The sequence below is a fragment of the Xenopus laevis genome, chromosome 8L (genome assembly GCF_017654675.1).
Source record: "Xenopus laevis strain J_2021 chromosome 8L, Xenopus_laevis_v10.1, whole genome shotgun sequence".
In the NCBI taxonomy this organism is placed as follows: Eukaryota; Metazoa; Chordata; class Amphibia; order Anura; family Pipidae; genus Xenopus; species Xenopus laevis.
The window spans coordinates 109,509,852-109,536,616 of NC_054385.1; the positions used below are offsets into that span (position 1 = coordinate 109,509,852).

Here is a 26,765-nt window from a genome sequence, read left to right on the forward strand (position 1 = left end):
TCTTTGGCAACTGTGAAGCAGCAATATTTTGTTTGCTAGTGAGATCTATAATAATAATAATAATAATAATAATCATAATAATAATAATACAGAATGGTAGTATACTTCCTGTGATGTACAAAACTGGACCATTCATGTGCAGTAGCTTGCCCATGCCGCTTTTGTTGAGGAGGATGAACTCTGTCTGCCCATGAGCAGCCATTGTTCCTATCTTAATCTCTAATCCTTAGCAATGTCCCTCTGTCTGTCTTGGTTTTGTGTTAAAAACCCATCAGTATATTATAACAAAGGAAATTGTGTAATGAATGGGAGGGGTTGTGGTCTATGAAGCATTATCTGTGAAGCATGATCAAAAACCAGAACCAGCAATGGGAGTGTCAGCGGATAAGCAAATGGGAGACAACTGTACCCAATCAGATCCTGTCCTACAAAAAGTAAAGAACAGAATTGACCAAAATTATTTTGATGTTCTTGAGGCTCATTCAAAAAGATGGATTCATGGATTTCATATATAGACAAGTTTCACACAAACTTAACATCACTTATTTTTTTCCATAGTGTAACTACTTGGCTTTTAGGGGTCACAACCACTCCTGGGTCTTGGCTTCAAAGGGCATACAAATGAAATCTTGCATAAAAATGAAAACTGTAGTGTAAAGAGGACCACAGCCAATCTATGCAAATGTTGTGGGTGGTAATTTGGGGCATGTATATTTGAAAGGTGACAAAGTGGTATCCAGGACTATCCAGGGTCCGTGGACCTCTAGCTGCAGTGGACACTGTACCTATTGTAGGGATGCACCAAATCCACTATTTGGGATTTGGCCGAATCCCCGAATCCTTCTTGAAAGATTCGGCCAAATACCAAAATAATCAGAACCCCACCCCTGTGACATAACCCCTTATCAACCCTGAACATAGTAAACTAAAAAAGATATGAATTGATTAAACTTAACCTTACATATTTACAATCCATGGTTGATTCTGTAAAACAGGATTAAAAAAAATGAGTTTTTTTTTTTTTTAGATTGCTTAGTAACCTAAACATGTCTAAGTGGTCCCAGACAGAGTGCTCTCTAGGGAAATCACCACTGGGAAAAAAATAGACTCATAGGAAATGCTCTAAAACTACAAATGTTTTTTAATAAGCTCTTTGATATTTCTACTAAATTTTCCATAACAGCTTCAGTAGGAAAGAAATTCTGTTATTGTAATTATTATTAGCCCTCATAAACCGTGATGCGTTCTGCAGCAAGAGCTTGAGTCTGTTGGAAAGAACCTGCCAATATATATATATATATATCATTCTCCAATCTCAAGGGATGTCCTTATCTCATTTTTCTTTTTGTACACAAGTTCCTTAGAGAAGTCCTGATTTGACCTGGGTATAGATTTCTAGAGATTAATCATACCTCACTAGAGGGACCACTCTTGGAATGAGAATGAACATCAGTCAGTCTTCAGTCAACTATTCTGACCCCAATTAATTCAAATGCTGACTTGAACATTTATGACGGAAGTACATGACTTTAGTTACACTAGCAGTAGGAATTCCGCAGGACAATTTTCTGCCTGAGTTTCTCTTTTCCTGACAGCCCTGACAAGATATAAAGAGGTACTTTTTTCTGAAAAAGATCCTGCAATGGGAAGGCACCAACAGTGTTGGTCTGGGATGCCAGGGGCCCACCAGAAAACCTCAGACCATAGGCCCACTCTCCAGACTATTTTTACTCTTCTCCTTTCCTCCCTTTTCTTTACCACCTATTTAGCCTCTTTGTTCCCATACAGAAATAGAGACCACGTGATTAGAAGCAGGAAGGCCCACTGACACCTAAGTCCACTGGGATTTTTCCTGGTATAAGGATGAAGAAGGAAGGTTGGATAAAGAAGCTGGTAGCAATTGTAGGCTTTTGTATTTGGGTGGTTTTACGAGGCCCATGTCCCTCTAGTTAGGTCAGTGACAGTGATTAAATGGCTCTGGCTCTAGAATAAGTGGATATAATTCAGGATCTCCTCTGTGGACTCATAAGCACTACTACTTAATGTGCTATGAAGGTTCCTTGCAATATTTGTGGTCTCAGTTTATGAGATCTGAGAGGTTCCTGCAGAACATGCTCATCTTGGCCTCCTTATCCATTTGACCAAGAGATACAATAAAATCTCTGTGCAGCAATTTCAGCAAACGAGTCTGCTCTAATTTCATTTGAGGGGATGTTTGGAAGCAAAAGTGATGCATACAGCAATATAGATATTTCTATGTCAATATATATTGTGTCAATAACATTAGTGAAACCTGGATTTGACTTGGGTGCTATGGGGGAATTATGGGGAAATAAGTGATTAGTTGTTTATTTTAGCCCATGTACATACAAGGTAAGGGCAACGTTTCGGACCCCACTGGGCCCTTTATCAAGCCTAGTGATCAAATAAAAACACAGTGTTTTATAGAGTGTACAATGGGAGTGGGCTGTAACTCCTCCCCTTCCTCCCCATTATAACCATTATAGTTGTTTTTTTATTATGAAACACAGTTGCACCCAAATCCTTCCATACATTTCGTGCCACGGGTGGACACTTACTTACTACTTATGAGTAAGTGACCACCTTTGGCAGAAAACGCATCAGGCCAGAGTATGTCCTAATAAAGGTTTTTAATTTTTATAACATTTGGGCTCCGTCTTCAGTAAACTGTAAGTCTTTCCCGATTTTTGCCTTTTGACATTATTTAACTATGTGCAACCCTTGCACTGGGGGTACTTTGGAATATGACTACTGTGTAGAGACATTTGTGACTTTAATTAGACTTTGAATTACAGTTAGAAAAGTGGAGGCACACACCATAGCAAAATTTCCCATAGAGTTATAGTTACATTGAAAGGAAATTTTCAACCTATAAACCTGGTTATTCAGCAGTAGATGGGGACAGACGTAACATATTGGTTTGAGGGCAGGCAAAAACACTGTACTTTTTAAATGTACAACTGTGTATTTATATAATGAAGTACTATATAAAAAATGAATAAAAAAGGACACATATAGGGTAGTGGGTAGAGTCAGCAGTAGTACTTATATTGTTATTGCAAAGCTCTCCCAGTATGTCACAAGGGGCTTCTTTTTACCCTGAACCTTAAGTCCAAATCCTGGCAGGTATGCTTGGGGTACTAACTCTTCTGCTTCCCTTGGTGAAGCCTCTGACTCCTATGCTAACTATCCTTATCCATCTTCTACACCCTTTATTCACAAAACATTGTTTCAATCACTTACAGGGTGATTAAGCATGTTGCATAAAAAAGCAAAACTTTAAGCCAACATTCTTGAATGCCCATCCATGGTTTGTGTTAAATCAGAAAAAGGATTACAAGAAAAGGACTATATAGCAGGAATTAACTGCTCAAAAAGTGTTTATTGCCACACCTGGAATATCAACCCTTCTGCTTCCCTTGGTAAAGCTCTACTTACTACCCTTATCCATCTTCAATACCCTCTTACCCTATTGTCCTCTACTCTACAGGGAAGCCTTATTAGTCTCGGATTACTAATAACCCATCAACGAGCCTAACATGGCACTCCCCAACTATTTATTTAGTGTAACACCACCTGACAGACTCACCCCAGAGCAGTGATCCCCAACCAGTTAATCTTTAGCACAAAACCCATGGATGTTGCTCTCAGTGGCCTCACAGCAGGTGATTATTTTTGAATTCCAGGTTTGGAGACAAGTTTTGGTTGCATAAAAAACAGGTGTACTGCCAGATTCTCATGTAGGCTGTCAGTCCTCATAGGGGCTACCAAATACCCAATTACAGTCCTTATTTGTCACCCCAAGAAACTTTTTGCATGCTGGTGTTGCTCCCCAACTCTTTTTACATTTGAATGTGGCTCATTGTAAATAAAGATTGGGGACCCCTGCCTTAAAAACTGACACAAAAACGCATGCATTAGAATGTATGGCAGCTTAACCCAACAGTAGGGATGAAATTGTTTACCAGATTCCTCCACAAAAAACACCCATAGTAGTAATGTATAGTAAACAAAAACTTGTGCAGATGAAAAAATGTCCTTTGACTTCAATGGGTTTGATGACTTTTTTTTCAAGTTCATTTGTTTTTTTGAAGCAAATCCGGTCGGTTTCACCCATCACTGCCCAACAGCAATCCACCTGCATTTTTGTATAAATGGTTATTTACACTTAATTGCAGAATTGCGCCCTAGGAATATATTTTGAGGCTTTGTTTCAAGGATAGAAAACCTGAGGTGCCCAAGTTATTGTTCAACTACATGCACAATATGTGCATGTTGATTTTCCCAGTGTACTTTAATTTATTCATTTAATCACTGTGCCTTGAATTTCTGCGGTGATAGAACCTGGCCTTCCCACAGCCTATCAGCCTGAAACAATCAACTGCTAACCTCTGCTGGGTACCAGAATAGTCTAGAGCAGTCGCCAACCAATAGCTCGCATGTTGCTCACCAACCCCTTGAATGTTACTCTCAGTGGCCTCAAAGCAGGTTCTTATTCTTGAATTAGTAGAGCCTCGTGTAGGCTGTCAGTCCACATGGGAGCTACCAAAATAGCCAATCACAGCCCTTATTTGGCACCCCAGTAACTATTTTCATGCTTGGGTCCCCTGGTCTAGAGGATGGGGAAGGGAAACTTCCCAAAGTGGAGTATAAACAATACCACTGACACAAATGGTACTTCTGTCCCTGGAGACATCTGTATTATAGCAAAATCATTTTTTTCTTTTAAATACATATTAGAAGCTTTGCATTTGTGAGTAATAAGTGACTCATCCACTCACTGCCGGTACAAGGCTTTATAGCACAGACTAATAACCACAGCACAGCAGGACTAATGGTTGAACAGGCCATTAGTACATTTTGTCCAAATAAACCTGTAGCATGTCTAAATGAACTAACAGAATATGAATATGACACAAACGTGAATATAAAAGACCTGCAGACTGACATTTAGGAGGAAAGAATGTGGGCCGACCTAGAGATGTTACCAGATTCTAGTTTTATGGTAACAATGTAAAATAAATATACTTGATCCAAAAAGCCTTGCTAAATATAGCTGCAAGTATCAGCAGAAAGATGACTTTTCTCAAATTGAATTAAATGGTTCTTTGTGATCTGGGTATAAATTGTTTGGCGCATAAACTCATGAAGGCCTGCCAGGGGAATTAATGGATCCTTTTAAAGCAGGACATGGTCTAATAGTATTTAAACCTGGACTCACTGCAGGATATCTGTATGCCCTTGGAAATATCATGAAATATGGCATTTAGGACCAATTAAAGTATTATCCCAAATATAGATGGATACTAAAAACTCATCTATCCTTATGTAAGCACAGTAAAGATGCCAAGGTATTACTCAGCTGGAGTATGCAGTGCAGTTTTGGACTCCAGTCCTTAAGAGGGATATAAATGAGCTGGAAAGAGTGCAGAGACTAAGTGCAACTAAACTGGTTAACGGGATTAAAACTATGAGGGTAGACTGTCAAGGTTGGGGTTGTTCTTTTTGCAAAAAAGACATATGCGAGGGGACCTCATTACTTTTTACCCATAAAGTGGATCACTGTACCAGAGGCCATCCCTTCAGACTAGAGGAAAAGAACTTTCATTTGAAGCAACGTAGGGGGTTCTTCACAGTCAGGACAGTGAGGTTGTGGAATGCACTGCCGGGTGATGTTGTGATGGCTGATTCAGTTAATGCCTTTAAGAATGGCTTGGATGATTTCTTGACTTTTTGAAACTATTTCCCTTTTCTCTGTAATAATAGAACAGTGCCTTGTCCTAAGTACAATATACAGTAATTAATCCATATGAGAGACAAAACAATGTTATTGGGTTTATTTAATGCCTCAAATATTTTTTTTTAAAGGAGAAGGAAAGGTTAAAACTAAGTAAGCCTTATCAGAAAGGGCCACCTAAAAATACCAGTAAACCCTCAAAGTAGTGCTGCTCTGAGTCCTCTGTCAAAAGAAACACTGCATTTCTTCTCTTCTATTGTGTACACATGGGCTTCTGTATCAGACTTCCTGCCGTCAGCTAAAACCTCCTTGCCCCGGGAGTGAGCATGCTCAGTTTGATCCCCTCCCTTCTCTGCTGTAATCTGAGCTCAGAGCAGGGAGAGACTCAGGCAGGAAGTGATGTCACACCAAGCAAATACTGCAGCTGCTTCTAGAGCTCTTTACTCAGGTATGGTAAAATATTCTACAGAATAAATATAGCATTCTAGCTTGCACTATTGCAGTTAATCTATTGGCAATAAAATGCCTCCGTAGCTTTCCTTCTCCTTCAAAGAACACACTCCACTTTTTGGCCTAAACACACTCATTTTACCTAAACACAGCCCAGATGTAGATCCCAAAGTAAAATGGATAATGGCATATTAACCCAAGGCATACCAGTATGACTACTTCAGAAAATGATCATCAGCTTATTAACCCAAGCTGTACCAGTATAATCACTGTAGAAATGACCAATGAACACTCCATCAATTGCAGATGTGTCAGCAAGATGACTGAAAAATGTCCAATAAGCAGTTCATTAATGTAAAACATGCCAGTAAGACCACTTTGGGAGACACTCCTAATAAACCACTCTCCCATGTTACAGATACACTGTCAGTGAATATAGAAAATATAAATATATCAATGAACAGAGTGGCAATTTCATGCATTTCTCCAGAACTCATATAAGGATGGCACAGGAATTATTTCATGCATAAATACCCCCAAAACAAGTGGGCCCTGGGCAGATGCCCCTATCTATCTATCTCTCTCTCTCTCATCTCTCTCTCTCTCTCTCTCTCTCGCTCTCTCTCTCTCTCTCTCTCGTCTCTTTCTCTCTCGCTCTCTCTCTCACCATCCATCATCTATCTATCATCTATCTATCTATCTATCTATCTATCTATCTATCTATCTATCTATCTATCTATCTATCTCAATCTCTGTCTATATATTTATCTATAAGTCTTTTGGTCTCCCTGCTGTTTATTTAAATGTATTTCAATGTAGATCTCTCAAGGGAAATCCAGCCTGTAGCTCCAGCTGCTGTCCGACTATAATTTTATAAAAGATCAATTTGGAGCATTAAAAGGTGCATTATTTACCGATATGATAAACACAAAATAAAATGAACAGCAGTTCAGAATACCATGTAAATATGGGATATAGTCATTTACACACACACACACAGTGAATATTTCCTTTGTGTACAGAGGCAGGTGTGTGTGTGTATAATATGATGACAGAACTAGTTTGATGTTATATAAGCAGAATATAATGCTTGGGGATTGTGTGTTCTTGCATGCATTGTTATCCATGTCTCCTGAGGCATCCCACTGAGGCGGAATAGAAAGGCCAGTGAAATTCCAGGGAGGAATATGCCATTGAGTGCAAGAGAAGATAGTGCTTAGGCTGCTGTTGGTGAGGATGCAGGGGGAGGGCTGCTCTTACTATGCCTCCTTCTCCGTATTTTTGCTCTGATGTCCAATGGGAGGGCTGGCAGTGCAGAGTAGGCTGAAATTGTAGGCTAGGGGTGTGCCTGGACCAGCTTGTTACTAACACACAGGAGACTTGTCTACAGAACGTGGGAGAAAGAGGGGACAGCAGCACCAACACTCAATCACTCACAGGGACACAAAGAGCCTTTTCTGCCAGTATGGCTTCCAAGTGCCCCAAGTGTGACAAGACTGTGTATTTCGGTAAGTGCAATTCTCCTCCTTGCACCCTGTGTGTATTTATTGTGTGTGCACTGCCCATGCACCTGATTTAGCATCCTGCATCCCTCCGCTAATAACTGCACACAATTAGGCATGGAATAAAGATGGATGCTCATATCCTCATGCTTATTGTGTGTGCGGTTATCAGCAATCTGTGCCGCAGCATCCCTGGAGACAGTCGGAGGGAAGGGACAGACTCACAGACACCACATTGTCTGCCCTGGACTTCTGCTGCCGCTGCTCTATGGGATGGTTGTGCCCAATAAACCGATAAACTCGTTGTATTTACCATTCTAGAACTGTTATGTGAATACTCACGGCAGAGCTACCCTATTGCCCCTGTGATCACACGCACTTGTATATTATGGGTAGTGTAAGAGACTAGACATCTGTCACATGTATGAACTGAAAGTGGGAAGGAGCAGATTTAGTATCACACGCTGTGGTTCCCGCTTCATTGAGAAGCCACGTACAGCTTGATGTTTAACCCCCATGCAATTAGTCTTATTTTATAATGCAGAAATGGAGTCCTTTGGCATTAGATAAGACTAATAGGCACCTGCTCTCCCAAAACCTCATGTTATATGATATTCTATCACATAAAATGGTGCTGAACTGCTCCTTGTGTGCACAATGCATAGCATAGAGTTTATGCCATTCCTGCAGGAATGTGGGCACAGCTGTATTCTGTATTCAGATATAAGATAAATTGTTTATGCATGCTTTATTATAGCATAACCCACCCAGCCAATAAATGAAATCATTATGTCCCAAATAGGATTCACCTATGCCTGGTTCCTTGAATAACAGAGAAAGTAAGTGCTACGGGAGGGCAGAACATATCATGCGTGAGGAAGGGTAGAAATATAAAGAATTTCAGTATTAAGTAGAAAAGAGCAGCCCCTATTGCTTTCGGAGGCGCAGCTGAGGTGTGCCAGGGAGTCTCCCCCCTTGCTGGAACTGGTATGTCAGATATGTAAAGTGTTTATCCCACTATAGAGGAGCTAGTGGTGAGTGCAAGAATGTGAACTGCTGCTGATATGAGTCTATTGGGCTGGAGGAGTACCAGGGAGTGTCTGATTATATAGCAAATAAATGCTAATAATTCAAATAACAGTAATTATGTGTAATTACTGCCGCTTGACGCTGTTCTTTACACAAGTTTCCAAGCTGAAATATGATTGTCCAGGGTGTAACTGGTTTCTAGTGGTTTCTGTACCAGGCACAGGTATGGGGTCTAGTTTCTGGAATGCCTGGGTTTCTGAAAAAAATATTCGTTTCTGCTATATGGATCACCATGCCTTAAGACTAACGAAAAACTTTTATACATTAAAAAAAACCAAGTTACGGCTGCACTACCCAGTGTAAATGAAGTAGCAGCACCTACTATATAATATAACATAGTAAGTAAATACTATATATAAACAAGCAAACTGCTAAAAATAAGTATGCCATATACCCCTAATATTCTATTAAAAAAAAAATTCATAGAGCAGAGGAACACATAAAGGGAGGCATAGCCTTGTATCAAATTGCATATTTCATTTCACCTTCCCATTAACTTCCATGCAATTCAGCGATTTTTAATGCAAGTCTCCAAATTCTGACATGCTGTAGTATACATTTCCCATGAGCCTTAATGGAACACCTGTCATAAATAATATATGATTACAAGTTTGCATTTTAATACAATAAAAGATTAATAAATGATTCATTATAACCCAATACTAATTCTTTCCAATAGTGTTCCGGTCACATGCATGCACTGCTGCATTCCTAGGGGAGAGACGTACAGGTGTGGGGATCTGTTATCCAGAATTGTTGGGACCTGGGGTTTGCCGGATAAGGAATCTTTCTGTAATTTGGATCTCCATACCTTAAGTCTACTAAAAATAATTTAAACCCAATAGGATTGTTTTGCCTCCAATAAGGATTAATTATCTCTTAGTTGGGGGAAATACAAGGCACTGTTTTATTATTATAGAGAAAACAGTTGAATTATTTGAATTATTTGATTAAAAAAGTCTCTATGGGAGATGGCCTTCCCATAATTAGGAGCTTTTCTGGATAACAGGTTTTCGGATAACGGATCCTATACCTGCAGTAGATCAGTGGATATGCCACTACTTAGTGTTCCTCTTTCAAGTTGTTTGGGGGAAATGTACAACAACCCAAGAGGGACAGTGATTCAGTGGCAAATCTGGAAATAACTGGACATCCACAGCAAACAGTAGTTAGGAACTGTAGTTCAGCACCATCTGGGCAGTCACAGGCAGATTTTGCTTCTAGGCTTTGGGTATTAAGACAGCTGTGCCAATTGGCTCTACTGAGATCTATTCCAGCTGTTAGGTCTGGAGCCAGTTGGAAAATCTTTACGGTCTACATCTTGGACTGGTCTACAGAGATTCCCAGACTTCTGCCCTTCGGGGCTTTACTAGTATCTTTCTTTTGTTGTGGGCCATTATATAACAGTGGTTCTTTTGGTGGAATGGGAATTATTTATCAATGAACTGATGGAATGAATCAGGTGCTTTTAAGTGAGGGTGATAGCAGGCATGTCTCACCAAGGTTGGCTGCACCTTTCACCATTTCTGATTACTGGAAAATGGCCGTATGTAGTAGAAAGGTTGCCAGGCATAATTCAGGTAGAAGGAAAGCTCGATCTAACTCTGTATGCAATGCTTTCTGTGTTTGGCACAGGGGGGTCCCCTGGATCTCCCCTAGTTGTGCACCATTCAGTATGATGAATGATGGAGTCAATGCATAGAATGAGGGGCTTGATTTGGAATATCAGTATGTATTAGGCTTGAAGTCTTGGCACTAGGGTCTACTAAATTGTCTAAACTCATTGCCCCGTAACACTGCAATTTTTGGTGACAAAATTGGTTCAGCTCCCCTGTTTACCAAACAGTGACGTGCCCTCTTTCTCATGCAATGGTATTATAACTGCAAGTTTAAGAGCTAAATTCAGCTTTTGTGGCGACATATGACATCATGTCACTTTAGACTGTCTGTCATTTTTGGCCTGGCAAGGCAATCATTTTAACTCTTGACCTTAAAAAACTTTAAGAAATAACTTAGTGTGGAGATGATAAAATGCAAATTATACTCTAAATGATCAGCAAAAAGTGGAGTGATTGTAGTTTTGTAAACTGGTTTTGGTGGCTTATTTGCGACAAGTGATTGGCCTGCCCTGTTGCACTTTAGTAAATAGATGCCTGTGCATCATATTGATCCAGGAGAGTTACAACATGTAGCATTAGAGGTTTCCAAAGTGTAGAGTGAGATGTAGGATGAAAACTGAAGATGGCCATACCCATTTAAGTGTGATATTCTCCTAATATTAACTTTCATTCCGTAGACATCCACTGGGAATGGTTTTTGTTTTTTTTGGTGCAGGATCCCCTTTGAGGTCACTTACTTCAGAACAGGTTTCTTTCATATATCGCAAAACATCAATGAATATCCACGATGCAGTCAAAATATATATATTATCCAAATCTTGCGTTCCAGGGGCAGCTGGCTTCTGGTTGCTGGTTTAGATGCATTACAGGTTGCTATTATGAATGTAATATCTATTTTAATATATGTCAACTGCAAAGTGAGAATTAAATGGAATACGGAATTTAGCAGATGGAGTGTTCTTCTTACATACAATCTGATTCTGGAAACACCTTTGCTGTTGTGTCATTTAAAGAGAGAGGGCAATATATTTTTACTGGTCGGTGGCATACGAATGATTCTGTATCCTCTTATAGACAATACTATGACCTGAGAATATGTCCAGGGTAAATTTATTGAGAAAAGATCTACATGGATATGAAGCTATGCTCTGATATATCAGTTGGTTGGACAGGATCAGGAGTAATGATCTGTGATTTCCCAGGAGCGCCCTTGAGCCAGTAGGGTACAGGTATTAGAAGGTCCCCATGATGCGCTGGGAATGCCCATTACTGCCCTCTAAAGATTTACTAAAGATCAATGGATCTGCCACTCATGCATGGCTGTGGAGAGATATTTATATTTATACTTCAGCCTACTGGAAGACCATGTCACCCCCATCCCAGTATGAACCACAAAGTCAGTGTTTCTGGGAAGCATGTTAGAGCATCTTTAACTTCAGGTAATGCTGGCACTGGGGGTTAGGGGTTCTAAATGATATTGTTCCCATCAGTGGGTCAGTGGCTTATAATAACATGATGACATAGAGGCCCTTCGGGGAATTGCTTTAAAACCTATTAGTGGGCCATTTCAAGTTAACTGCCACTAAGTAGCCATCCCTGGTTTAGGATATTAAATATAATTTTTAATATATATACTTGATGGAAGCCTATTTGGAGAAATAAAAAAATAACATGTAGGTACTTGTATACAATATAAGAAATATTAGAATACAGTAGAACCCCAATTTTACAATTTCAGGGGATCAGAAAAAAATGGTGTAAAATCAGGGAAATGTATTATGCATAATATATAGGTGGGACCATAAAACAACAATGTAAAATGAGGGAAAACTTAAAATCAGGGGGTGTAAAATGGGGGGTTCTATTGCATATAAGAAAATGTGCACATATTGCTACATATTCCATATACACAAGTTGCTCAAATGCCAAACCAATAGGTTTTCTTTTTTAAATATTAGCCTAATAAATGTAAAATAGACTATATATAAAGAAAAAAAGCTTTTTTGTGTTTCAATAGAAGGATGGGAGAACTATTGTATGTAGCAGGGCCAGAACTAGGGGTAGGCAGAGTAGGCGCCCGCCTAGGGCGCAAACATGGGGGGGGGCGCATTTTAAAGGGGATTTTCTTTATTTTTTTTTAAACCCTGGTTAAATAGTTTTTCCATTTTATAAACCACCTGTTCAAACCCCTCTTGCCTGTGATTCGTACTGCAGGCAAAAGCACTCCCCATCTTCCTCTTGGCTCCTGCTGGCAAAAGTAAATTTTTGGGGGAAATATTGTGGATTTTTTGGCTGCTGCTGGCACAGGTACAGGTTGAGAGCAAAATGAGGGATTGTTTGCTGCTGGCCAGGGTATATGGGGCAATATGGTGGCTGCTGGCACAGATGCACAGATTATTGGGGCAATATGATGGATTTTTGGTACAAATTAGGGTCAATATGATCATTTTTTTTAGCTGCCACTGGCATAGGTTTTGGTTGGGGGCTTGGGAGCCATTGGAACAGGTACAAATGGGGCAATATGATAGATGCTGGCACAGGTACAGGGGGCAATATGAATGGTAAGGGGGGAAATTGTACCAGGTGGGTAGGCACTGATTGAAGCCCTTGCCTAGGGTGCCAAAATGCATTGGCCCGGCCCTGGTATGTAGTAGGGCTACACTTGTCTGAGTGTAGCAGAATTTCCCATCTGGGCATTGGCTGTTGTTGAGACATGTGACCATATCGTGAAACTTCTGAACAGGGTAGAGCTGGGCTGGTGGGACGGACACCGTGGCCTTCGTGGGCCTCATCGCACCAGGACTGCTGTCTTTCTGGGATTGGGGGATTACTTTATTGCTCAGGTTTTCACTTGTGGAGGTACCCAATTGAGCTCCAGACACTCCAGTCCCACAGAGCAAATTTCATAAAATCGATTCATTTCAGATTTTGAGAAAAAAAACAGAGAACCGCACAATGCCATTAGGTCTGTGTAAATAAAACAGCTCATTAGTCAGTAAATATAAAGACATTCAACTATGCAATGATGCTATTTTTGTAAGCGTTTGATTTATTGCACGTCCTTTAGTTAAGCAATGTCCCTACCTCTCAATAGATTGGTTTCCTCATTTGACCCGGCCAGCAAGTGTAGTTATACTGCTCAAATCTGCCTTATTTATACAGTCACTTAAGTAATAAATCTCATGATTATAAAGCTTCATCATTTGGCCTCTCTCATTCTATGGACCTTTTAGAAGATGTGAGCTATATCAAGCCTGATCCGGTGCCAGAACGTAGGGAACTGCCATGGTAACAAGTTCCAATCTGATCCTCCTTGTCTAATTTAGTAGGTTGAATATAATCATCATCTCTGATTTTAAGAAAAAAATGATGCTATGGAAAATCACCAACAGAATCTGACTTCTTGAGCTCATGCACCTTTGGTAGGCATTATGTGCAAGGTGCATTTGTTGGTGCAGTTTAGGGAGGACCTGCAGCTATCTATACTTCTGTAGAATGCTAGGAATGCTGCAAGGAAGTCCTGAACTTCATGTGTGCCTTGAGTTTGCTGTAAGCACTGGAATTTCAATGACCATTCTGCTCAGAAGCACCCAGCGTTGGTTATGAATGGGACACTAAGAAGGCGTGCAAGTGAATGCCTGTGTGCCAATTTTTACCTGTGAGTTGGGGGGGGGGGAGAGCATTCTGGGATGTGCATTATGGACAAAATATATAATGGGTAATTTATTTATTTCCTGGTGCACACCCACTAAAGGGAACAAAGTCCCTACAAAAGTACAGTAATTGAAACTGGAATAGTTTTGGAATTGTTTAAGCCATCCCCTAGATCAGCATGAGCCAAGAATGAAATGTACGTAATGGACAAATAATATAATATAATATAAGCTCTTGTTCTCATATCTCATGTCGCTTACTGGATAACTTCTAGAGCTGTGGGGACAACTTGTAATGGGCACTTCTAGTGACCAGTGGTGTAACTAGGTATTACTAGGCACCACAGCAAATAATTTTTCAGGCCCTAAAATGTCTAGAGGTTAACCTGCTTTACTAATATGTATTGAAATTGTATAAGAATTAGGGCCTCATGGGGCCCCTATACCTCCTGGACCCCCTGCAGCTGCAGGGTCTGCTTCCTCTGTAGTTAAAGGACAACTAAACCCCCCACGATGTTAAGTCCGAACTGGCCTCCCTCCATTGGCTCCCCTCCCTGCCTCCCCTCTGCACAGACCCCAGAATTCTGTCCCCTCTTGAAATATTGACCGCAAATGCAGAGTGAGCACAGCGGAACTCATCGGTAATCATCTTCTTCTATTCGGTAATCTTCGTGATGTGAGCGGCGTAATGGCGCATACGCAGTTGGATGTAACGTTTTGAGGGCGGACTCCTTCGTCAGACAAGCAAAACAGCATACACCAACGTGCCTTTATAGCCAAACCAATTAACCAATTAAATAGCAACCCAAGGTGAATCATAGTAAAAAAAACATATACATTATATAAAAAACACATTTTTACTTTTTGATCCTTGTGTAGGTATAGTCCAGAAAACAAGAGAAGTAACTAACGTCCCATGATATTTCCAGTGTAAAAGTGTCCAGTGTACATACATTTATGCATATAAACACCGGGTTTCAATTTTGGAGAGGCTGGGGAAAAAGGAATTGCTTTCGCATACGCAGTTGGAGCAATGTTCCGGTTCTCCACAACTGCGCATGCACCGAAAGAGACGGAAATTGCCGAAGGGGAGGAAAAAGACACGAAGATTACCGAAGAGAAGAAGATGGTGCCCATGAGCTCCGCTGCGCTCACTCTGCATGTGCAGTCACTATTTCAAGAGGTGACAGAATCCTGGGGTAGGGCTGTGCAGGGGGGAGCCACTTACTGTAGGCGAAGCAGCAGCACGGATGCAGTTGGTGGCACCTAAAAACAGTGCTATCCCTCTGATTGCATTGTTAATGAATGATCCCCAAGATTTCTGCTTTCAGTGGATCAGCACATCCAACCCAGCGCATATTTTGTGCTAACGATTTTACTTTTGCTTCAGTTTTACTGTAGTTTTCAGATAACACACCCATCTTCTCTCGGTTTGCCAGAATGATAGTCTTGGAATACAAGAAGTGCTACGCATTTAGCAGAGAGCAAGAGATAAGAAACAGAAATGTAAATAAAATAATACATTTTAGTTTCATGAAAAGGGCAGAAGGCAAATACTATTTGAATTACTACAATTGTAATCGCACAAAATCATAAAGCTTCCCACTTTCCACTAAACTGTAGTTAAACCCACTATCCAAAATCCCCCCTTGCCATGTGGGCATGTTATAGAAGTCTGTAGGCATGAGCTCACTCCTTTTTAAATCTACTCCTTTATCTGTTCATTTATTATGTGCAGAGTTTGGTGCAAATGGCAAAATATTTTTATGCTTTTCACGTTGCACAGAGACCTGTATTCCCTCTTCAAATATAGATGTACCCCCCATCTGCCCATCCTTGTTCTCACAGCCACAATTTCCCAAAAGTATGTTTAATATTTCACTTTAAAATGCCTTTTGATATTGCCGGAAAGATACAGACCGACAGAACAAGAGAGAGAGACTATTTGGAAGTTATTCTAATGCCAGACGCTGACTCGTTTCACACTTCCATTCTCATTGTAACAAGTCATCGTAACAATCCTAAAGTTGAACAGTGAGTTAAAAACATAGATGCAAACAGTGGGGATGTTAAAGTAGCTCAGTGTGCAAATGTCCTGCCTGTATTCCCACATCCTGAATCCAACAGCCAAATCCCAGAGAGCTATTTTAAGCCCTATTGAATATATAATAACATAGAAATTCCCAAGTATAGCTGAAGATGTATTATAGGCTGCAGAATTACTATGGGCTTTAATTTTATAGCAGGACAAAAAAAAAACCTGAAAATAAATTTAACCCAGCATGCACTTTTGCTTCCCTTCCACTTACATGTTTTGTTCAATCTTTCTCCTAACTCTCTATTGTTGTCTTGGTGCAATGGCCTACACAACATTACTAATCCCACTAGGAATGTTTTACGTGGGAAACACCCGTGATTAATGATTAAAAGTTTGCCAGCTCCTGTAGGAAGGCTTCTTTATTCCAGTAAATAGGAAGTAACCCATGGAAGGTAGTGGTAATCTGACAGCCCACAAGTAAGGTTGCCACCTGGCCGGTATTTTACTGGCCTGGCCGGTACAAATGTTGCATGATTGCAATATTAAGTATAGAGAAAAACCATAAAAACATTGGAAGGCCGGTATTTTTCTCTAGAAAAGGTGGCAACCCTACCTACACGTGGTCAAATTACCACCATTGCTGTCTTGGAGCAATTTTGATTCCCACTAGAAATGGGTCAAGCCCAATTTCACAAGGGAAGCACCCATAATTAGCCCTTGCAGGAACATTAGTGGTCCTTCATATTCAAATAAATGGGGAGTGTCCCATGGCAGGTAATAGTATTTTGATTGGCCCCCCAAGTAGCAGAGATCAAATTGCCAGAGCAGACTAAAAAGGTGGTATGGAAAGACAACAGTTCTGAGAGGGGCATATTTACTAAAGGGCGAAGTGGCTAACGCTAGCATTAACACTAGCGTTCCTGCCGCAGGGACATTGCCAATTTACTAACGGGCACAGGCGCCAATTCTCTATCAAAAGAGATAGACGCTATCAGTCATTAGCACTCTATAGCCAGGCGACTTTTCACTCTGGCGAATGGACGTTACTCTGCAAATTCACTAAAATGTTACTGAACGTTACCTCTTTCTCCAGACTTGACACTTTGTCAATGGCAGGGAAATCTTCTCTTCCAAAGCTTTGCGGCCCATTGAAGAGGAGATTTCCTGCCATTGACAAAGTGAACCATCTGTCATGGTGGAATAGACAGTTGTGAGACTAAGAAAGTGGTGTGGACAGACAACAGTTCTGAGCTGACCAAACAAACCACCCAAGAACATATGGAAAGAAAAGTTCTGAAATATGGTGAGGAGCAACCAAGTGGAGTTAAAATATTGCTGTTGTGTTTTATAAGTGATATAATGTTTGCAAGGGATGTTTAACTGCTGGTCTTACAGCCAAAGGTGATGTAGGTGCCACTATGCTTTGGATATAAAACTTGACTGCAGCAAGAAAACGATACCACTTCTTACTAATCCTTGGAACAACTAAACGGACCTGGGACATTTGCCTATTAAATCAGCAACATAGAAAGTAATCATTTTTGACATAGAATACTAGAAATATTTATGGGTTTTACGATAGAATAGGTCGCAGGCCATTTAAGTTTGAGAGCATCTTTCATTGTCTCAAAATGTCAGCCGTTCCATCGATCATTCCCATAAAACTGTAGCAGTACATTTAATTTGTGCTATTTCTAGAGTGGGCCCTTTTACTGCCTAATGGAATTGACATTTCTATTGATTGTTCTCTGTAATTTATCTGAAAATGAATGATGCAAGCAAGTTAACCAAGTGGGGTTTTTTCTTTCACGTGGCTTTGTTATATAAGCATTAAATGTTTCCACCACAATAAATCAGGGCAGCCAAAGATGAATCATTGACAAATGGATACAATGTTACTTTATATTTATTAAATCACATTGTACAAGTGATGGGCGAATCTGAAAAATTTGCGGAACCCATTGTAGTCAAGGGGCGTCAAAATAATTCTGACGCAAGTCATTTTGACGTGAGCTACAATTTTTATACGTGCGACTATTTGGTTCAAGTGCATTAAAATCAACGGGCGTCTGAATAATCTTGATGTTTGAAATTTTTATGTGCGCACCAATTTTGACGCGTGAGAATTTTGTTTTTATGTGGTGAATTTTTCCCCGGCAAATTGGGGTAAATTCAGTAAAATGCGGATTTTACTGAACCTCTAGCAAATTTGCGCTAAGCAGAAATGAACCCTAGCACATCTTTGCTTTGAATTGCTCGCATTGCTGAAGTAACAATAGCGAAAATTCACCAGCGTCCGGCGCCCAGGACGCAACTCCGCTTTTTAGTAAATTAGAGTTGTCTGAGTGAATTTTCGGCCTGGCCAAGTGTTGCGATGGGTGCATAGCGGACGCTGGTGACTTTTCGGTGCTTAATAAATCTGCCCCTAGGTGTTTATCACAGGTTATATTAAATTCAACCCTATGCAACCCTATGATTGCCATGATGATAGCAGAGGAATATAAGAGAAGTTAATGGAATTGTCACATATTGTGGATTAACTGAAGATTCAGAAGTAGTTATGTGCAGGTCTACAATGTGTCCACCCACACTGACCAAAATCCGCCCTCTTCCAACCTGGACCCAGTCTGACCCACTGTTCTGCCTTGTCTTATATACCCCCTCCTTACCCACCCATCTGTGACATCACCAGAGAAGGCAGGGTGATCACAAGTATATATATATATATATCTATTAGTGTAGCTGGGAGGTGAACATTGGTGGAGACTGGAGTGGAGGCACAACACAACGGTTAGTCTTTGCTCCACAACCTTCCCACAGCTCACACAAGAAGCAGGGCTGGAACTAGGAGTAGGTAGAGAGACACTTGTCTAGGATGCAATGGTGGTGGTGGTGGGGTGCTAGAGTCTCATCCGCCTCTAATTCTGGTCCTGGTCTTAGCTGCCATTCAGGAAGCACGGGTGAGAGACAACGTTAGCAGAAGAGAGAGTGAAGCTGGGTGTGGGGAGCAGATGTGTTAAGAAGTAAACTGTTGGCCCAAACCTGTAGGCCCACATACCACTATCTAGAAGTTATTCTGCAATGGGAAGACTATTGTCCAGCAAAGAAACAGTTTCTCAACTAACATGGGCCCTGTTGGTAACCTTAATCACAATCTTACATTCACCTAAGCCTCAATTTTCATTTTAGATTTGCTCACACACAGATACAGCCACATGGACACCCGCATGAAAGAATGTTGTTGAGTAATACTTGAGAGCTGTTGAGATGGTCTTTATTGCCTTTATTAGCATTAGTATTTATTATATATGTGGGTATCTACATATTTTGGAGCAGTGATCTCTGTCTCTCCGTGATGAGAAGGATATCTGTTCTAGAGTGCTGCTATAGATTTTACTTCTCTAGGCTAACACATGTGGACAGATGCAACAGTTTCCAAACAAACCTAATCTTATGGATTCTATCTGTTTATTTATTAGAGGAATGCAGCTACGGTTCATTATTCTAATCTGTCCACTTCCCTGTTAAGGGAATAAATCTCATATTATGTAATGCAGCAGAAATTCACACCCCACAATAAGGATTAAAAGCCTGAAATTTGAACTCCTTTTAAACAACTGGAAAAAAGAGCAGTTGTCAGATAGCATTTAATGTTGGGCCCTGGTACTGTATCTGCACCGGTTGCAAAACTGAGCAATTGGATATGCCAAGAATGAATAAAGAACTTTAGAATGTCATTTATGAAAAATAAAATACTTTTGAGTAGGGATGCACCGAATCCACTATTTTGGATTCGGCCAAACCCCCTGAATCCTTCGTGAAAGATTCGGCCGAAAACGAATTAGGATTCGGTTTCGGTCGGGCAGAAGGATTCGGCTGAATCTGAATCCTGCTGAAAAAGGCCGAACCCTGGCCGAATCCCGAACCGAATCCTGGATTCGGTGCATCCCTACTTTAGAGTTAACTTTTAGGAGCTGATTTACTAAAACTAACTAAAGGGGTTGAGATAACTTTTAGGGGCAGATTTATCAAGGGTCGAAGTGAATTCGAGGGAATTTTCGAAGTAAAAAAATTCGAAATTCGAAGTAATTTTTTGAATACTTCCACCATCGAATAGGATACTACGACTTTAAATTTACTTCGACTTTGATTCGAAGTAAAAAGCGCTCGAATATTCGACCATTCGATAATCGAAGTACTGTCACTTTAAAAAAACTTCGACTTCAATACTTAAACCTGACGAATTGCTATGTTAGCCTATGGGGACCTTCTACAAACTTTTTCTAAGTCTTTACACATCGAATTAAAATCCTTCGATCGTACGCTAAAATCGTTCGAATCGTTCGATTTTTATTTGATCGTAGGATTGCCAAATTTGGTGAAAACCTTTTTCAATTCGATGGTCGAATTTCGAAGTTTTTTGTACTTGATAAATCTGCCCCTTAGTATGATGTAGAGAGTGATATTCTAAAACAATTTGCAATTTTTTATAATTTAAGGTTTTTGAGTTGTTTAGCTTTTTATTCAGCAACTCTTCAATTTGCATCTTAACCAATCTGGTAACTAGGGTCCAAATTACCCTAGTAACCATGCATTGATTTGAATAAGAGACTGGAATATGAATAGGAGAGGCCTGAATAGAAGGATCAGTAATAAAAAGTAATAATAACAATACATTTGTAGCCTTACAGAGCATTTGTTTTTAGAAGGGAGTCAGCGACGCCCATTTGAAAGCTGCAAAGAGTCAGAAGAAAAGGGCAAATAACTATAAAACTATAAAAAATAAATAACGAAAACCAATTTAGATATAACTGACATAATAAAAGTTACCTTAAAGGTGAACCACCCCTTTAATCTCGGTTTTTTTTATGAAAACGAAGTCGACCATGAATTGAACTCATTTATAGTGATGGGCGAATTTGGACCATTTCGTTTCGGCCAAAAAATGTGCCGATTTTGCCCGAAGCAAAACGGGACAAAATTTGCTAAATGGCAAAAATTCAGGAAATGTTGCCGGCGTCTTGTTTTTGAAGCCGGCGTTCGCTTTTTTGGTGAAAATGCATCGGCATCCTGAAAAAATCGGAGCCACAAAACGTCACGTCAAAATTAAGAGTCGATTTGTATTGTATGATTGGCACTCCAAAAACCTTATTTTATTGGATTATCCAGGCAGATCACAATGTCAAGAAACAACTTCAGGGACATCTGCCCATGACTTCTACATGACAGGTGCGAGATAGCATATTTTCTGATTCCGATTTTTAGCAGCTTTGGGTTATAATAAATCTCTAAAAATTTGAGGTTTTTCTACCACAAAAAAATCGAGTTTTTCCCTTAAAACCCTTGACCAGAAAAAAATTGAGGTTTACTAAATGGGCCCCTACATATGTTATGTAGTATGGCCATTCTAAGCAACTTTTCATTTGGTCTTTATCTTGGCCTTTTTCTTTCCAGCTTTCAAATGGGGGTCACTGACCCCATCTAAAAACAAATGCTCTGTAAGGCTACACATGTATTGTTATTGCTGCTTTTTATTATGCCTCTTTCTGCACAGTCCCTCTCCTATTCATATTCCAGTCTCTTATTTAATCAGTGCATGGTTGCTAGGGGAATTTGGACCATTGCTGAAATTGCAAACTGTTCAGCTGCTGAATAATAAAATTAAAGCCAATTGCAAATTTTCTCAGAATATCAGTCTCTATATCATGGTAAAAGTTAAATTAAAGGTGAACAAAAGTTCATAACTGAGCCATCTTATTACAAACTGGATTTTTCGCTTATTATTGTTAAATTATTATTAAATAATAAAGGAAACACTGCTCCACGGCACTGCCGTAGAATACTCTACAGTCTGAAACAATAAAGGAAGGTTAAGTCGCTTCTGGTTGATGGGACCCTCCAGAATACGTAGCACATATAGGAATAAATATTGTAAATATCCAACCAGCTGTCACTGAACTAGCGCAACAGCAGCTGAACAATAGCAGCAAGTTGGGCATCCCTAATGTAAGTGCTAAATATATTCCCCTGTTATTACATAATGTCATTTTGCACATCAGCCAAGGACATTTCCTGGCGGGTTCCTTACGGGGGGGCCTCCCCTAATAACTGTACTCAGACTATCAGCTATCTTATAAATGTGCCGGATATTCAATTAGATCTTCAATAATGGTCAGAGAAGCTGTGTATTAAATTTCCCATACTGCTAGACTTGCATAGATCAGATGTTACTGGGGGCATTCAGCTGCAATATTCCAATAAAAGCAAGTTCATACTGGATTGTAGTTGCATACAAATTAGCAGAACAATATAGTTTTCTCATTTAGTTTTTCAGCATTTGTGTTGATCTCTTGGTGCAATGGTACAGTGTAACTGCGAGAAGCTTTTGGACTTTTTTTAAAACACAAGAGTAACGCCTAGAGCCTTTTGGAATATCATCCCCAACTGATTTCTGTTCAGCTGCATTAAGACATGAAATATAGAAATTTCAACATAATTTTTGTCACTTGGATTGAAAAGCTGTGCATTAGAACTCACTGCATGAAATACCTATGTCTCACTTTATCTGTATTTTAATTTCCCAACCAACAGAAGACTCGAAATGTTCTGTGGTCTTTTTACAAAGTGCTTTTTTTTTCTTCCAATGAAGGATAAAGGCAGATACTGTTAACTGGAGCTGAAATAATCAATTGCTCAGGGCCGTAGGCTGTCTGTAACTCTGGGATCCAGTACCGTAGGTGATGATTACCCAACCTTTAAAGCTGAAGGACTCATAGGGCCCCGGAGAGGCACTCCCCTGTTCCATGAAACTTTCCCAAGCTCTGATACAGGTTACCCAAGGCACACAAGTGGTCACTAAATGGGTGAGGATGTTTTTCTGGGTTCTGCTAATAATATTTGACTGCATTATGACATTTCTTGGTTGCTTTCTTGTATGCACATACAAGGGCCATACAGTAGAGACTTGGGGGCAGATTTACGAAAGGGCAAATTGTCACCAGCAACCGCCAAATCGTCAGGTGCAAATTCGTTACCACTACACTAATTCACTAAAATGCAAAGTTTCGTCCTGGGCGCCGAATGCTGGCAACTTTTCAGTAGTGATTCTTCTTCAGTGCAAGCATTTCATAGTGAAGATTCGTTAGCATTCGTTTATGCCTAGCGAAAAGTCGCTAGTGATTTTACGCTTAAGTCAATAGGTCGGGTACTTGAAGGAACTTGAATAAAGGCAAAAGAGATCCTATAATGCCCTACACATGAGCCCACTGTAAAATGAATGTTCCATGGCCCTCAAATGTCTGGGGAAAAATCTTAACCCAAAAAAGTTTAATTCAGGACATTTGCAGGCAATCCCGCAAAAAAAAAAAGGAAAAGTCGCCAGCGTTTTTTCAACTTTAATGCATTTTCAGCAGACAAGATATGATGTAAGTAAATAAACGTTTGGTTATATTCCGCACATTCAAGCCTTGGAGGTACTAAGTACACCACCCGTAGCGCAAAAAGTGCATTTCAGAGTAACAAGTAGGCAATGGCAGGTAATGCAGGGAGAGCACTGAGTATTTTCTAACCACATTGTTTAATGAAGAAAAAGCAAAGAATAAAAAAAAAGGTAAGGAAAAAAATAAAAACAGGAATAAACAAAACATATTAACATGAGCCCGTGAGTTGTAATCTATGTGGTAGCCCACTGGCCAATAAATTGCATATAATAAGTATACGGACTATACTAATGACCTAGGGTGATAGAGATTCAATAGTAGAATGTCTAATGCTAGTCTAGGGTGGAAAGAACAAAACTACTCTCTATATAAATAATAAAACTATACTCAAACGGGTGCTTCAAGGTGAGGAAAGTTTCCCTGTTGGGTGAAAAGTCTCTGAGATCCAGTCATCTGGTTGGTGGGTGCAATAAGTCCCATTGTGTTCATAATTTATCAAAATGAGTTAACTGCTAGTTGAATGTTCTGAATTGCAGACTTGAGTGCAGATAAATTTGGGGATAAAGTTGGGGGTTGCGATTTTTTCCAATTAAGAGCTATTGAGCATTTAGGGTGGCCATCCTTTCATCTCGAATTTGGCACCAAAAGTAGCCTGTTGACATCACAGTGCTGCATTGGTCTGAGCAAGATGACATAAGCGTCTAATGATGTCATGGGGTTATGCCAGTTTCCAACATTGCCATGGCCCAGGACTAGAAGATGAAACTGCACTTTCAGGCTTCTGAGATCTGTGAGCTTATATTGTCTCAAGTATATAGCATTAGACCTCATGTAAATGGCTTGGATTTCTGTTTTGTACTAACATGTATGTGCTGTTGCCAGGGACATATATACCATAAAGCAGTGATTCCCAATCAGTGGCTCTGAGTAACATGTTGCTCATCATCCCCTTGGATGTTGCTCTCAGTGGCCTCAAAGCAGGAGCTTATTTTCAATTCCAGGTTTGAAGGCAAGTTCTGGTTGCATAAAAAACAGATGTACTGCCAAACAGCCTCCTGTAGCCTGTCAGTCCACATAGGGGCTGCCAAATAGCCAATCACAGCACTTACTTAGGACTTCCAGGGAACATTTTTCATGCTTGTGTTGCTCCCCAACTCTTTTTACATTTGAATGTGGCTCACTGGTCAAAAAGGTTGGGGACCTCTGCCATAAAGGCACCTATGGTGACAGCTTTAGAGGGTAGCCCTTGGGTGCTTATATGGTAATATGATAAAAAATTGGGTAGGGTGGCAGGTCCCGGGGGCTTCTGATATCATGCATGCACAATACAATGCTAATATCTGCACATACTGTAATCCCCAAGGGGAGGAATTTAATAATAATGGGTTTAACAAGTGGAACTTTTGCATATGGAAGTGTATAAATAGAGAACAATTCACAAATGACTCAATAAGTAGCATTTAAGTGTCATCTTTGCAAGGATAGGATAAACCTCTGCATATCACTGAGATTACCTGTGGGTGATCTGCACTTCTGAGCCGTCATTCATTAATACTGGCCCATTGACCGGTGTGCATATCCGTCTCTATTACCTTTTTTGTCTTGTAATTACAGTTAACCAGTATCAGATTCAGCCAGTTGCAGTTTCATTGTCAGCCCTGCAAGTCTGCAGAACAGAGGCAGTCAGGGTCAAGAATTCAGCACCACAATGAACTTGCCCTTTCTCAAAGCAAATGCATTTTTAGTTTTTTTTTGTTTGTCTTCCTTTGCAACTATATGATTACACTGATGTCTTCTCACAATAAATGAAGTGACATTGGACCTGATCACAGCATGGGAAAAAGGTAACAAGCTCAGTGCTAAAGGAAAATCAAATATAGGAATTGCATAACAGTGGAAAGTGCGGAGTTGCTGTTTAAAGATAAGTAATATTCAATATTTGCAGAGATTTGTTGTTTCTTACTCCATTCTGTGTTTGATTTCAAGCACAATAAACCCTCTAGGTACCCTGCTGTCTATTAGTGCCACGTGTTTATGGCCAAATTGTTCTGCTTCATCAGATCAGGCCCCAGGTCAGCCATTGGTTTTTCTAGGAAGTGACGGCCCTTTAAGTTCCTGACCAACAAATTACTTTATATGTACCTTGTATGGGCGCATGAACTGCTCTGGTTTATAGTATTGCTTCACTTTTGGTCATTGGCTCAACCAAAGAGTTTGGAAATGTGAATCCATATTCAGTAACATCATAATGTTTGCAAGTTGCCACATGCTGTGCTGAGTGTGTTTATTTGGGGTTTCATTTTACTTTGTTGGTACTTGAGTTGCACGTTTTTATTGTTGTGTAAAGATCATTCCCTTTGTGTATATTAAGCCCAAGCAATACAAATACAGAAGCCACAGTGACCGAAAAATTCAAATAAACAGCCTACGGTTTCCTTGTTTAGTTAGTGAGCTTTTACCATTTATATTTCTATTCTTTACAAGTCACCTTTTGATTTTGATTCCTATTTCCTCTTTACCCCTCATAGTTAGGTCAGTATTATTTTTCTCTACCAGCCTTTGTCCCTCCTGTTTTCTCCCCTTTGTTTCTTTTACCTCTGGTTTTTATTATATTTGCACTGTTGGTCTCTCTTTTCACTTCTTTTTTTCATCAAATCCACTTTTTCTTCTTACTACCATGTTTTGACTTTTAACCAATTTCTTGTCTCTCTTCTCTGTTTTTCTCCATGTCTCTGCTTCTTCTGTTCTTCCATAAGCATATTCTTCCCTTCTATAACTCCCATGTTTCTGCTCTCCCCCTTCTAGTTTCTCTTTTGGTCTCCATTTAACTTGGGCTTTCCTATTGACTTTGCTATCTCCCTATGTTAGTACCTATCCCCTTATGTTTTCTCTTACATAGTAACATAGTAAGCTAGGATGAAAAAAGACACACATCCATCAAGTTAAACCTTTTAACTCTTTTTTTAACCTGCCCAACTACTAGTTGATCCAGAGGAAGCCTCTGCAATTTGCCTCAGAGGGGGAAAAATTCCTTCCTGACTCCAAAATGACAATCGGACCAGTCCCTGGATCAACTTGTACTATGAGCTATCTCCCATCATCCTGTATTCCCTTACTTGCTAAACACCATCCAACCCCTTCTTAAATCTATCTAATGTATCAGCCTGTACCACTGATTCAGGGAGAGAATTCCACATCTTCACAGCTCTCACTGTAA

The 26,765-nt window shown here is 40.0% G+C and overlaps 1 protein-coding gene across 2 annotated transcripts in view; it reads left to right on the forward strand.

The window, feature by feature from the left end:
- The first annotated feature begins 7,434 nt into the window (after window positions 1-7,434).
- Window positions 7,435-26,765, forward strand: part of LOC108699279 (cysteine-rich protein 2) — a 67,223-nt gene continuing 47,892 nt past the window's right edge. The window contains exon 1 of one of the 2 annotated variants that reach the window (XM_018231266.2): window positions 7,435-7,716. In XM_018231266.2, coding sequence (XP_018086755.1) covers window positions 7,674-7,716 — 43 coding nt within the window. In that variant the 5' untranslated portion in view covers window positions 7,435-7,673. The remainder of the gene's footprint in view (window positions 7,717-26,765) is intronic. The other variant, XM_018231267.2, reaches the window with a different exon arrangement.